The 14,685-nt window shown below is 40.5% G+C and overlaps 1 protein-coding gene across 1 annotated transcript in view; it reads left to right on the forward strand.

Moving 5' to 3' along the window:
• Window positions 1–8,069: 8,069 nt before the first annotated feature.
• Window positions 8,070–14,685, forward strand: part of SLC17A8 (solute carrier family 17 member 8) — a 28,886-nt gene continuing 22,270 nt past the window's right edge. The window contains exon 1 of the mRNA XM_068668860.1: window positions 8,070–8,593. Coding sequence (XP_068524961.1) covers window positions 8,451–8,593 — 143 coding nt within the window. The 5' untranslated portion in view covers window positions 8,070–8,450. The remainder of the gene's footprint in view (window positions 8,594–14,685) is intronic.

A 14,685-nucleotide genomic window follows, 5' to 3' on the forward strand; every position in this document is an offset into this window, starting at 1 on the left:
AAATATACACTTTTGACCTGGATCTCTGAAGCTCAGTGCTCACATCACCAGCTGGAGACCAGTTGCTCGGTAGATTGGCAGGCTGGCTCTTGGTGTGCCAAGGGGGATACCAGTCGGTTTTGTAAAACATTCCCCCAGAGCAGTAAAGTTTGAAACTCAGAATTAAAATCCTACCTGTGCACAAACCCAAGAGCAGCTAAATAAATACAAGTTATCTGATAGCTTTCAAATAATTTACACTGTACTTTAAACATTAATCTAAGAGTTAATAGTAGATGTCTTTAAAAAAAAACTTTTTTTTTTCTTTCCCCCTGCATATGATATCTGCTTATCAGCTATGTTATCATGTTTCTAATACCGTTTGTTACTGCAAAGTAAGCCAGTTGTGGACATGGAGCAACTTGAAACATAGAAACAGTATAAATTTATGTCCTCCCTGTATCTACTTACCAATTTCTGAAGGCTTTTGTTCTGGCCTTTTACTTGTGCATTAATCGTTATTTTGCCTTTTGAGTGGAGTTTCTTACAGTGCATCATGAGTGACCTTCTGCAGAACATTCAAAAGACTGTTTTACACTGTTCTGCAATAACTAGTCAAGGATAATCAAAGGAGAAGCTCCATTCAAAACTCCCCCAGAATCAATGAAAGCATTATTGTCATTGGCCTGAAAACTGAATGTTTTGGTGATGGAAGCTGCTTGTGGCTGTTACTACACAAGCTGAGGTTGTTGTACGTGTCTGCTTCATGCTAATTTAAGTCTCTGTAAGAGTAAAAAATAAAATTAAAACTTTGGAGAGCTTGCTTTCCAGCAGGAAACTCAAAAAAAATACAACTAAAATTATACAAATAAAAATAAAAATAGAAAATAAACTTCTGCCTCTGTCATTCCAATAAAACAGATGCTTACCTACATCACCAAAGCTGTAAGTGCTTTGCTGAAGTCACAGAAGTAACCTCAAGTAAGTTCAAATATCCAAAAATGTTGAAGAAACCATCAGATACATCTGTAATTAGAGCAACAAACTTTTGGCTAAACAATCTGTCCTAGCACAGCATCAGAGATTTTGGAGAGATTTGCTAAAAATAATTTTGTCTTACAACAATTATATATTACAAAAGCAGGGCAAGAAGATCAGGAAAAATAAAATGACTGTATTTTGATTACTTGTGTGTTCCAGACTGCTGAAGTTACTGGGTCCAAGAAAATAACTAATGTATTTATAAAATATTCTTTGTTAAATGTCCTTTTTTAAATTCTTCACTTTAATGTAGTCCTTCTTTAGGTCATTATTTCAAACTAACATGGCGTTTAAATTGGTGTGATACGAGTTTCTGATTTTGATCAACTGTATTTCTTTGTAATTAGAATCTGGTTTGGGTATTTATGTATTCTACAGGTTTGGTTTTCAACAGTATTTAAAGGGGAAGAATGCTTTCATTAGCTTCTCTCATGCTGCTTTCTTTTAAAGAGTTAGCTCTGGGATTAGAGGAACACAATGAACTACATGACAATTTGGTGAATCAGATCAGTAACAGCTTGCATTTGCCATAGGTAACGTTTAATAGAGTGCATGCATGTGCTGACTGGCATAGATAATCTGTTAAACATGGAGAGAAGACAATTCTAAAGACTATGCATCTTTAGAAAGCTATTTTCTCAGTGAGAGTGAAAGGAAAACCAGACATTGTTGAGGTTTTCAGTAATTTATAGGTAAATGCTTTCTGAAAACATCAAAGCAGTTCCTCGCTGATAATGACAGGCTTTAACAAGTTGTAGATCTTAACTTTCCAATCGTTCTGTAAAATATAATAAAACTGCCATAAGGTGTCACTATAACCTCAGTAACTTTCAAATAAATCGCAGACATCACACAATGCTCTGATGCAGCTACAAGTGTTTTGTGAAAGTAAAAAAAAATAAAAAAAGAAATCATAGTTTATGTATGCACGGAAATGGTTACTGTGGTTGTTTTCTGTTTTCTCTTAAGCGTGTTGTCACCCTTTCTTAGCATTTAGACCCGTTCACTTTTGGGAGAGCAGTATATATACTTGGCAAAGTTAGCCACGTCTATCAGACTACATTTTGCACAGTGGTAACTGGCTCAATGTCTGTAACTTTTTTTTAGCCTTAAATAGAAGGCTTCTATTGAAGTTCATGCTAAACAGCTAAACATATTTACTTGAATAGAGTGAAAATTAAAAAAAAAAAAAAAAAAAAAAAAAAGGTTTTCTAGCACTAAGTATATCTGCAGAAATTAGTTCAAAGTTTGTAAGTTTGTGCTCTTTAAAATTATATTGAAGCTCTGTCCCTTTCCTTTACCTGAAGCTCTATCCTTTTCCTTTACCTGACACCTTTCACACAGAAATGCCCCCCCCCAACACACACACCCCTACTGTGTAAGGTGTAAGAAATAACTGCTCATTTAGCAGTAAGGGAAACTATAAATAAGACTTTCTGTTTGTTATTGCTTTATTTTCTGTTAGCATGCCAGGAGTCTCTATTTTTATTTATCAGCCAACTGTGATAAAACATTTTTGGTATCAGCTACCTGATCAGGAAGCAGAAACAAGAAAGTGAAGATGACTTTTTAATCATTTGAAATGAATGCCACATGGACATCAGGGAAATAAATGTGTGACCATCTGATTTGGGCTAACTCAACACGAAGCATTTTGACATGGCAGGAAAGAACTCATAGATGGTGAAATAAAAATCAGAATCCTGAAGTCTTTAAATCCAACTTCATTTATGCAGAAAAAGCAGACATAGTAAAGCCATAGACTTCAAAACGTGAAGGATCATTTCAATCTTTTATGCAAAATCCTTGTATAAGATGGGATCACAGGTCACCCTATTTATCTTTGACATCAGATGCTGTAGACCATGAAGGCTGAACTCCTATAGTGCCCTTCTTTTGTGTAATGTTACGGTGACTCTTAGGGATGCCAACAGGGACATATGGTTTCACCCCAGAGTTTCAAGTTTGATAAGAAGTTCTTGTCCTCTGAGAGGAGTTTTGCATGTGCAAAGTGCTGGAAGAAACTCTGCTGAGAAGGTAATACGATCATTGAAACACACCTGCGAACCCTGATCTTAACCTCTGAAGCCCAAGCTCATACCCTGATGTGTCCTGATAATCTCATGTTTCCAGGGAGCATGGAGCTGCTGCAGGCTCCAGAAATTAGATGCTGTGACAAGGTTTGTGATTTGAAGTGTTGTCTCTTAGGTTAGCTTTCAGATTCTGAGGGGTTGAGTCTCAGCCATACGATGAAAGAAACGATCTTCACTCACACTTACCTATTACACAGCCACTTTGACAATGTGGCTAAATATGTTCTCTTTTTTGGTTTTATTTACTGTGCCTATAGTTCTGATTTTCATTGGAAATATGGCTGAAAGAGACTCGCATAAAATTCAATTGGCATTTCTTTTGAGAATAATAGGCTTCAGGAGAAAGCTCAGGCTGCTGCAGTCTTCTCCGCTGAAGAAGCTGACCATCAGCAGGAGTCACAAGAGCATTTTTGTTCCTTGTGCTTGGTGCCCTGGTCTCTTGAAAAATGCAAAATTGCAACTCTTGTCTCTCAGCACGAGATTGTTATTTGTCTCTCTGTTTGCGTTATTTAATGCTCTGCCTCCTGAGGTGAATTGAAAATTTCAGCTTTGAATGCCTTTAATTCTCCCTGAAACTTCAGAATGGAGGAAGACAAAATAAATCCATTTAGAGAAGAGCTCTCATGCTTTCTAAACTATCATCTTGTGATTTCTTGGGGCCACAACTGTGATTTTTAGCTTTGTGTCCTACCAATACAAAGCACACTTGATCATTCTGTCTCATCCTTTGTGTCTCCTCATAACTTTTGAGCCAATTTCGACATTTTTTACAGGAGTAGAAATTTTCAATATCCTAAGTTGCTACATTTTATAAAAATAAGCATCAGGATTGCACACACTTGAAAAAAATACTAAAAAATCTATGAGACAAATTTTACAAAGGTCTTGACCATGAAAAACATATTGCCAAACTAGCTCTGCTTTAGACAAAATCAACTTTACCAAAGGGATCTTCCTGCAAAGAAATAACAAGAGTGATCTAAGGAGCAGCTCACAAACAGTGGGGCTGTGATCACGGCCTAAAGCTGAGCAAAAACTGATTAAAAATTAGCATTGTTATTCTAGGCTGCCCAGGCTGTATTGCACCTTACACTGGTGTACAGTCCCACCGGAGGACCACAGTAGCCTTTGGTCAAGGTTGACCACGCACTGCGAAGTGAGGATGTTATATGCTACTTTAGCAGAGACACCAAAACATTGAATCAACTTTCCTAGGGTCTTATTGTCATGGCAAGTTTGACTATGATGATTAAATATTTGTAAAGAGCTCAAGTTTTTTCTGTTTTATAATCACTAGTAGAAGTGTCTGCCTGCAAGGTTATGTCAGGGGCCACAGTAAACACAAGCATGCTATTAAAAGGTGCCCACATGTGAAACGTGTACGCTATCCAGCCTGCATGGAAACCAGTAACAAAATTCTCCCCTGAAATATGGCAGGCTTTAGCCCAAACATTCTGAGGAATCAACAGCAGGAGTAGTATAAAGATGATTTTTCTAGGCTTTTCAACCAAAGAGATAACTGTAACAAAGTAGCCTCCAGGTGTACATTTCCTTACACATGTACAAGTTATTTTTACAGCTGAGAGTTATCGTTATTGCTAGCTCAGATGCTTTCATGCCTTGCATTGTTGAGGGGATGCTGCCATCCTGAATCTTCCACGTCTTCAGTGCACAGTTATAGCTAGAATAATGCATCTATGTGTGTATTTGATCAGTGTCCAAGTTTTCTTACAACTCATTTTATTCTTGAGCATCCAAGGTAATGACAGCATGTGAGCCCTCACCGGCGGCTGTCTGCATGCTGGTTTTATGTCCATATTGGCTTGAAAATACAGTTTTAATACAGCCTTACTTGAGGCCTTTGGGAATATGAGTCTCTAATTTTAGATGTAACTACAAGTTGTGTGAGCCAGGAGTAGTTTTAATTTTGCAATATATTTCTTCGCAGATGCAAAAGAAAACTAAGGTGTAGGGTTAATTCAAGAAAATAAAATAAAATAAATAAATACATAAAGGTAGGTGTAATGACAGCTCCGGCCAGCAGGGCTATCGCACTGGGTGTTGTAAAGGAAGATGAGTTCCCCAGCTGACACTCCAGAACTCATACTGGGGTTAGTCGCAGAGGGGTTGCCATTGCCTTGTCCAGCAGCAGCTGCTTGGGGGTCGGGGCATTCTGCCACCAAGCGAGCCTGGGGAGGGGGAAGTGGAGAAGCAGTGCTGCTCCCATCTAGCAGCCTCCCTGCAGAAAAGCAGGAATTAGCAACACCCTTTAAGCCTTGGGAGAAAGGCCAGGAAATTTCAAAAGGAGCCACTGCTGTGGCACAGCAGAACTGCAGGCAGTGGAAGGATTTCAAGGTGTAAAGAAGTGTCAGAGGTGAAAATCGCTGTGAGAAATGGATGGTTGTGCTAGCAGTGAGGTGAGCAACATTGCCAATGAGAGCATCGGCAGCCCTGAGGGGAACGTATCCTGCCAGGTGCCACCTAGAACATATCCCTAGAGGAGATGCTTGGTGGATTCCCAACTGCATGCAGAATGGACTTCAACTTTCACATTAAGTGCAACTATGGTATGCGTATGAAAGTGAACAATCATTAAATTTTGAGCACAGAGCCTTTAGGGTGTATGCTCTGTGCTCCTCTTATTTGAAGCAAAACCAGAAGACACAGGAGAGCAAATTAAAAGCTTCCACTCTACAGCTGCTGGGAGAGATGGATTTTGAACCCCACTTTCCAAGTTGAGCCTTCAGTCTTTCAAGGCAAATTCCTTGTGCTTGAATTTACACCCTTTCCAGTCTGGATCTGGGTTATTACATGGCTGTGGGTGTCCAGCTGCCCCATGCTGTCCCAAATGTCAGCAAAGAGACATTTGCTGAAATGCAAGACAATTTAATTACAGGCTTCTACATATGTATACCCCTACAAATATTCATACCTCGGCTGTTTGGCGATTACACTGCCAGTATTGTTTTCTGGGTACCTTTTGAAAACTGGAGACCCAGTTTTGCTGTGTGCATGGGGTTGTATTAGGCCCCTGCTCCCTCCTACAGCAGTGACCTTGCTGCTCTGTTGGTGTGCCCCAATGGGCCGGGTTGTGCTGTGGCCAGGGTCTGGAGTGAAAAAACAGGAGGAATTCAGCTGTGGCGATGGCCAGGCTCAAGCCTGAGCAGTGTGAGGAGGAGGAGGAGGAGATGTGGCTGCTGAGCATGGGTTGTTGTGCTGCCATGCTGCAGGGGGGCTTCAAGGCACACAGGTGGGCAGTGCTGGGAGATGGCTTTGCAGCCCTCACCTCTGCTGTGGGAGGGCTGCCTGCGAGGTCCAGTGTGGGTCACCTGCACTGAACCTGAGCTTTCCAATGCTGCTGTACAGCATATGAATTATTCAGAAGGGAGAAACCATAACCAGTTCTGCAGCAAAAGACCTCTCCTCTCCTCTCCTCTCCTCTCCTCTCCTCTCCTCTCCTCTCCTCTCCTCTCCTCTCCTCTCCTCTCCTCTCCTCTCCTCTCCTCTCCTCTCCTCTCCTCTCCTCTCCTCTCCTCTCCTCTCCTCTCCTCTCCTCTCCTCTCCTCTCCTCTCCTCTCCTCTCCTCTCCTCTCCTCTCCTCTCCTCTCCTCTCCTCTCCTCTCCTCTCCTCTCCTCTCCTCTCCTCTCCTCTCCTCTCATTTATACTTGGAATAAAGGATTTCAGTGCATGCCTTGCTATTTCTTTGCTCTCCCAACCATGAGGAAGTGTTTTTCCCAGTATGTCCTTACAGTGGAGCTGGGATGATCCAGACATTTGGTATTTGTACTAAATATCAAAGCATTTTTAATTTGTATTTAGTATTTGCAATAAATACTGAATGTACAGTGATATCTAAAACCCAGAGGCTGGTGGCCCATGCTGGGTGCCAGGGGACAAGTGGAGGGGAGGACAGTCCTCACCCAGCTTTGGCCCAGATGCACATCCCTCTCAGTCCTACTGACACAGTTAAGACACACAGACTCAGAGCCTGGAATTGCCCCAAGGCAACTGAAAACAGCTGAGACCCAGGTTGTTTTCTGGTGGAGCTTGTTTCCCTTTTTCCTGTTCCTTCTCTCTCCCCAGACTGCACGGGGAGGGAGGAGAGCCTAGGCCAGTGGCAGAGCAGGAGTGAAGCTCCTTGGGAGCAGGGGCTGCTGTCCCACCTCTTCCCTCCCCACAAGTGGCCTGGCAGGCTCCAAATTTAACTCTCCTTGGCGGAAGGTGGAGAACGTAAAGCACTCCATTTTTCTCACAGCCAGGACAGTTTCACCCTTCCTCTCCAGCCAGGGAAGCTGGAATTGCTGACAGGAGCCCAAAGCTAATCTGAAATGGGAGATATCTCTTTTCTATTTTTTTTTTTTTGCTTCCAGAACCCAACCCGATAAGTGAGGTCTTGATTCATTTGACTCCAGACAACACGCAGGCTTGATGAGGCTGCATTTCCACAGGAGTTTCCATTAAATGCTTCTACACAGCAGGAAAGGTGTGCTGTCATCACAAATTCGTGTCGAGTTAGAATGGTTTGCCTCTTTCAGCCACTTTGTGTTTTGAAAACAAAGTGCATTTCACTTACAGCCACTTCCACTGCTTGTTCAAACAGCATCACCCTAATGCACCTCTGCATCTGTCTGCCCATGGGCCCAGCAGCACCAGATATAAATGCCCGGGCTGGGAAGGGAGTGGTGGGCCCGCACGAGCAGGGAGCCCATCCAGATGGGGGTAAATAGTGAGCGGGAGCTGCAGCCTGCGTTCCCCTTCCTGCCGAAAGGACTCGTAAATGTTTAATAAACTTCTTGCCCGTGCCGTAGGTGAGGTCCTGCTAATGAAGTGGCGTGGCCTGAGGACAGGTATTGTGTCCGTTACTATAGCACCACCTTGCACACTTCTCAGTGTGAAAGAGGAGGGGAGGGAGGGAGGCAGGCACAGAGGATGAGTCCTGGCAAGGCGGTGTGAGGTCCGCCCGTGGTGCAGCAGCAGCAGCAGCATCCTGCCCAGGGACAGCAGGGACAGCAGCCCTCAGCAGTGCCTCCTGCTCGCCCGCCGCAGCCGCTGGACCAGCTGCCTGCGTACAGGTGCCCGACCCTGCACGGATGCACGGCAAAGCTGCTGCACGTGTGCTGCTGAGTCTCTGAGCACATCCCAGGGCTTTCACACCAGGGCTCTTCCCGACTGACTTGCTGGCTTGGGAAGATCCTGTGTTCTTTTTTTCTTTTTTTTTTTTTTTTTTTCTTTTCCATGCTCCTTTCTTGAGCAACTGGTTGGTATCTGCAGAGGTCACGAAGGGGACCGGCACAGACTCCTGAGTCTGGCATCAGGAAATATGACAGCAGAAGCGAATGCTTGTTAATATAAGGGATTTACTGAAGAAGGAAGACAAAATGCCTTTCAAAGGGTTCAGTTCACTGAAGGAAAGATTTTTTAACCCAGGAAAGGAAGAGGTGAAGAACACCATTAGTGACTCGCTGGGAAATCTGCGAAGGTAAAATCCTATAGAAAACTCCCAGAGGGATCCCCTGGTTACATTTATTAAAGATAAATGAAATATAGAAAAATATCTAAATATAAAACAGGGTTGCAAAATTAATCTCTGAGTCCAGATAGTGAGAGATACCTTGCTGCAAGACAGAAGATTAAAAGCAGCAGTGTTACACCAGCATGTGGCTATAGATGATAGAATATTTATATTAAATCAAAGAAGACGTGAGAATAAGTTATAAAATATTGTTCTAATATTACAAGAAACATGAAAAAGTGTTTTAATTTAACAACAAAAAAAAAGTTTTAAATAATTAAATGTGAATTGTTCTTTTTTAGCTTGCATGAAAAAGCTAATGATTTAATGGGAATTAACATTCCAAAATTATGCCACTCTTGAAATGAGAGTAATGTCCCTAAATTACAAGGACATTTTAGAAGATCTTGTTCTGAATCAGTAAGAGAAATTATATGAAGCAGATCTGTATATGTGTGTATTTATTGAGACTAACACATTAGAAAGAAAAAGAAGCAGTTGTTTGCAAAAAGATTAAAGATTTTTATCTTAATCTGACACTTTATGAAAAAACAAAAAAATATATATTTTTTGATGAATGAAAGTAAGATGCAACAAATACCAAGTTTCATAAAGGGATGGAGATTGTTCATTTAAATGGAAGATTGTTTCAATTAGTAATGGCCACTGAAAACATTTACTTGCGTAATGGATAGCTGACAGCTGGAGAGTTCAGTGCCATTTCTTGCATGTTTCATGTGAAGTGTTTTAAAACTTTGGAAGGAGCAGGACAGTATTTTAATTATACATCTTTTTAGTGTTTGAATTGCATTTGCTTTTATATGTATCCTGTTATTTTCTTTTGGGAATGTTATTTTGAGTCAAGATGCAGCTCCTGGCACATCTGAACATGCATTTGATCACAAGAAAATATACAATAATTTGCATGTATTGCATTACAGCATGCATGTGCAAGTAAACAAGAATGTACACTTTTATGGAAGTTATTAATATGAACCATTACCTTGCCAGTTACACTGTTCCTACGCCATGTGAACAAAGTATCTGTGTTCCACAGAGCTTCAACTTAACTTTTCTTCATTTACAGTATTATAGATGAAGTCTGACATTTTGCTTTTTTTGACTTTTAAGATATTCTATGGTGATTCAAGGAATGTTTTTCTTTCAAAACATTAAACTAAGTCATTTATTCAATCATAAATTCTCATTGCTGTGGGCTCTGTTGGTCAATCTGAACAAATACATACAGGCTTTCTATTTAGTGATTATATAATGTGGCAGTACAAAGGGTTTGTTATGTGGATATGGCATGCATGCTTTGGATTATCTGGGTTACTTTCCTCTTGCAGCTGGGTATCAAGGATATCATGCTGGCTCCTATGTAGATGATAGTACTGGTACCCAACTTCATCAGTGTTGCTGCTGAATCAAAACAGAACAAATCTGAGCTCAGATACAAGAAAGTTTGCTGGACTTCATTATTTTCTGTTTTAAATATCTGAATGTCAGTGCCTTTCCTAGGTGTACTATTTTGTGGGTGCTGCAAAACATGAGTGTCCCCACAGGTTACCTCAGGGTAGCTGGCACCTGGTGAGGAGGCAAAGGGGACAGAGATGGAGAGACCTGAGAGGCAACCTTTCTCTGGGCTGTTGCCAGCAGTTTCATTTGCAAGATCTCAGAAGAAGATCCATTTGTTGCTAGAGTACCACCAGATAATAAATACACCAGCTGCAACAAATACACCAGATGTTTCAGAAAATAAATAGAAACATACAAAATTATATTTTATGCAACATAGGGCTTGTTCTTAATTAGTTAAATACAGTGGGGTAGAAAACCAACCAACCAACCAACCAAACAAAAAAAACAATTTGGATGAATCAAGGCTTAGGTGAATAATGTCAGTCAGCTGGGGCTCTGCAAACCTGAATAAGTTTCCCAGAAAAGAAACCTCTTTTTCCTGCAGCTCTTCTTGACAGGTAGGAACACTTTGGGCCTTGTTTGTACTTAGTGCATGCAAAGAAAAAATCATGAATTCAAGTAAAATCTTAGTTTCTGTCTCTCCTGAGGATTACAGGAGTCCTTAACCTGCCAGCAGCAACTGGGGGCTTACCAATGAAGTTGGGAGTGACTAAGTGTGTTTACTTCCCAATAATATCACTGTTAATAAGAAAAGTAATATGGGCTATGCCCACAGCACAGCTGTACGTAGTCTGGGTTCTACTAAGTGTAGCTCTGACTCCTGCAGACCTTCTTTAATGAATTAAACTGCCCAACCTGCTAAAAATTGCAACCTGAAACTGGGTGAATTACCCTTGAGTTGGACAGGGCTCCTCTGCCTGCTCTGTATCATAGTCTTGGTCTTCCCAACGTTTTCCTTTGCACAGAAGTACAGAAAGTGTAATGCACCACAGAACAAGCAACACCATGAATACAGTGTGGGGTGCCCTGAGTCCATTTTGTGAGGCCCCTTGTACAAAGGTGTTAGCACAAGGGCACACTATGCATGTACAGTGCCGCAGCACCTGTGGGGCGTGCATCCATTGCATTGAGGCTGTGCTGGGAAGGCACTGGGATTGTGCCCTGCAGAGTGAGATTGCAATGCCTGAGAGATGCAGTAGTCCCATCATGTGTAAATGCTTGAAACATGCCGTGAGTTTCATGCAAATATAACACAGAAGTCAACTTCACAGGTCCCATGCGCCAAGCGACTTAAGAGTGTTTGCCAATCTGCCGTGGGATATTGTATGAATACAACTGGATTTGCTATAGAAAATTATCACCTGGGCAATCCCCACAGAGCAGATGAAATCTCAGAAGATTGTATTTGCTTTTGGATAAATAATATTTTTTCAATAGTCAGTGAATAGGCTTCTACATCAGGATCATCAATAATTGTTGCATGTGGTGACTGTTGGTTATGTAGGTGTGAGGTTTGAACACCTACAGATGCTGCTGCCCGTAAAAGCCTGTACTATCTGGTAAAAGTCATTTGGGAATGCATTCTAACACATTGGCAGGTATTAACATTATTAAAATTTGCCTGTTTTTATAGAATGTGTGTTGTTTTAATCAAATGAAATGGAATGTTGTAGTTCTATTACACTTACACAGTTTGAAGAAATTACTAATTTCTATGCTAAACTGAATAAATACAAACTGGTAGATGTGTATGTGTTCTGTTATTATTATTATTACTGATTTGAATTTTAAAAATTTATTTCATACTTCCAAAACTCCGTATATGCCAGAGTAAAGCCATTCAAATAGAAAAGAAAAGAATGTCAGCTGGAGAAATTTCAAATACAGTAGTTATGACATTCGGGCATGGGACATGGATGCTGGTATCTTCAAATAGTCAAGCTTTTCTTACTTATTGTGTTGGATGTTTGATGAAAAGAGCAGAGTGATGTCAAGACCAAACATATTCCCATGCAGCAAAATACTCTCCAGTGTTAGTCAGATAATTAAAGCAGCTTTCTTCTAAATTATTGGTGTATAACAAGTGAAAACTTCAGTGACACTACCAAAATATATGTATCAATCTTTTTTGTGGATTTGACATACCTTCATTATATATCTATAGTGTTTAATAAAATAAGACCAAAAAGCAAGGTTAAACACTGGCTCCATAATTGCTTGTACTGCTAATGTTTCACCCCATCTCTATTTTTGGATTGCTATTGCAAAATCATTTTCTCTGAGAGAAATCTTCCACAGAGGGGTTAAAGTTAAGCTTTGAGGGTACAAAATATTCTGTGAATATTTGGGGTCATGAGTTAGTCCTCAATCTGCTTTTATTAATGAGTAGTTAAATACAATAGCAAAACAATTAATTTCACTGCAGAAACAATGTTGGACCATAGTGCTAGTCCTCCTGGCTCATCACTTCTAACAGTGAATTTGGAGAAGAAGGATGTTTTCATGCCTATGTGAAGTGACAGCCAGCTGAAAATGTCCAGATAGGAACAGATGTTTTGGCTTCACATGATGTGTCTAATCTTTGCCAGCTGCCCAAAATAATGCAGAAATTAATGTTTAATTTCTTTCATATAAATGGTGTGGTAAAGGTATGAAAAATTGAGGAATTGTGCTTTGATTTAATTAATTCAGTAACTTAGATTATGCTAGAGTAAGACAGTAAACTGACTTAACAACAGCTCTAAAAATAATTATTCAATTGTCTTTTCACTTCCTGAGGCTTTTATTTTTGAACTTTTATTCAGTGTACACCTACTGATATGAGCACACCGAGCAAGGAATATATGGTGTCTTGTTTTTTTAAGTGCCTGACTACATTACTCTCTGTACTCTCATTTCACTAACAATGCTGTCTCCCTGCCAATGAATCATAAGATCTCAATCACCTTCAATAACACCATAGTCATATCACATTTCCTGTGTTACCTTGCTTTAATGCAAACTCCAGCTTACAAAGAACTGATTTAACTTAGAAGTTAGCACTGCTTTGAGCAAGGGGTTAAATCAAATAACCCCCAGAGATCCCTTCTGGCCTAAACACCCTGGTTCTAGTGCTTGTTAGACATGTAAACTGATGGACTGTAATATGCTTTTTTTGTTGCTAAGAGTAAGGCTACAGTAGCAGTTTTATGGTACAAATTAAAAAGTAATATAGCAAATGATGCACACCTTAGCATGTAGCTATAAAGCCTAGAGATACTGAAAATATACAGGAAAATTCATACCTGAAAGATATGTTTAAATTCACAGGAAATACCCCAAGAAGCCACATACACAATCTATATTCGCAAAACCTTTAATACAGGATACTATCCAGTAAGTTATGGGCAGTACATTAGACTTAAAGCAATTGGAGTGATTAATCAAAAACTGTGATTAAACCAAAATTGTTCTCCTGAAAGAGCCAACCAACTACTGTGTAGATCAGCCAGGTGCAGCCCATCCATATATGCTTTGGCAACATTCTTTAATAGCTGATTATTATATGGAAAATTGAAGTCCATTGGATTTCAAATACATTTCAGGCCAGATGTGTGAAAAAAGGAAATAAGTTACTCCTTATCAGAAAGGAGTGAATTTAATCATTTCATCATCTTATACAGCAAGATGGGCTTCTTTTATATTGAGTATCTGTTCATATTTCCCTAGTAGCGTGAGCAACTCCATGGCATACACAAAAGGAGCTGGATCATGCGCTCATTGCTTCACAGCAAAGCCAAAGCTGAAAGGCTTCCTAACGTAACGCCCATCAAGATTTGGGGCTACACTTTAGTGAACACTTAACCTTAAGCTCATGGGAAGTGTTCAGTGGGCTTTTCATGTACTCAGAGCTAACCATGTGCTTGAATATTTCAGCATGTTAGAAAGCCCTTATTTTGCATTTAAAACAAAAGCATGAGAAGTTCATGTTAGGAAAGAAGTATTTATCTCCAGTCTAATAGTGTGTTTTCAGTTCCTTCTGATCTCATCTTTCTTACCAGAGACATTCCCTGTTCATATAGCACAGGATGTTAGTATCTCCAATCAGATTGGGAGATCAAATTAATTTTTAATTGCACTACCACAGGAAAAACTTCCATAAGTGCAGGAAATAGTGATGGGCAACAGCTGTACTGATGAGACCATTTGCCTCTTAAGCCACTGCTCCTGCTTTGGCTGATGGCAGCAGCTGTTTGCCCCCCATGGGGTCCTCCATTTCACTGCTGGTGGTGTAGTGCTATAGGGAGAACATTTGCTCCTATTCCTGAGTAAATGGGAGGGCCCCTGTCCCTGGCTCTTTCCTCCCTATTCCCCCCAGTCTCACTGCAGTGTCCGCACTAAATTTGCTCCCAGGCAAAGCTCTTTCAGACTCTTCTGCTGAGGGGTGGTCAGTTTTGCTGAGGGGGAATCAACAGACCAGAAAGTCACTTAATCTTCAGATTTTTTTGAGTGTTAAATACTTTAAAGAAAAGGTTGGGTTTTGTAATGAGTTAAAGTCTCGTGGTGAGTGGATGTTTCAGAGCAGAGGAAAACTTGGTGTCAAATCCCTCCAGGCAGAAAAAGCCTGGACCTGGCTCTTCCACACCTTCAATAGGTGC

Source organism: Anas acuta, chromosome 1 (assembly GCF_963932015.1).
Source record: "Anas acuta chromosome 1, bAnaAcu1.1, whole genome shotgun sequence".
NCBI classification, from domain to species: domain Eukaryota; kingdom Metazoa; phylum Chordata; class Aves; order Anseriformes; family Anatidae; genus Anas; species Anas acuta.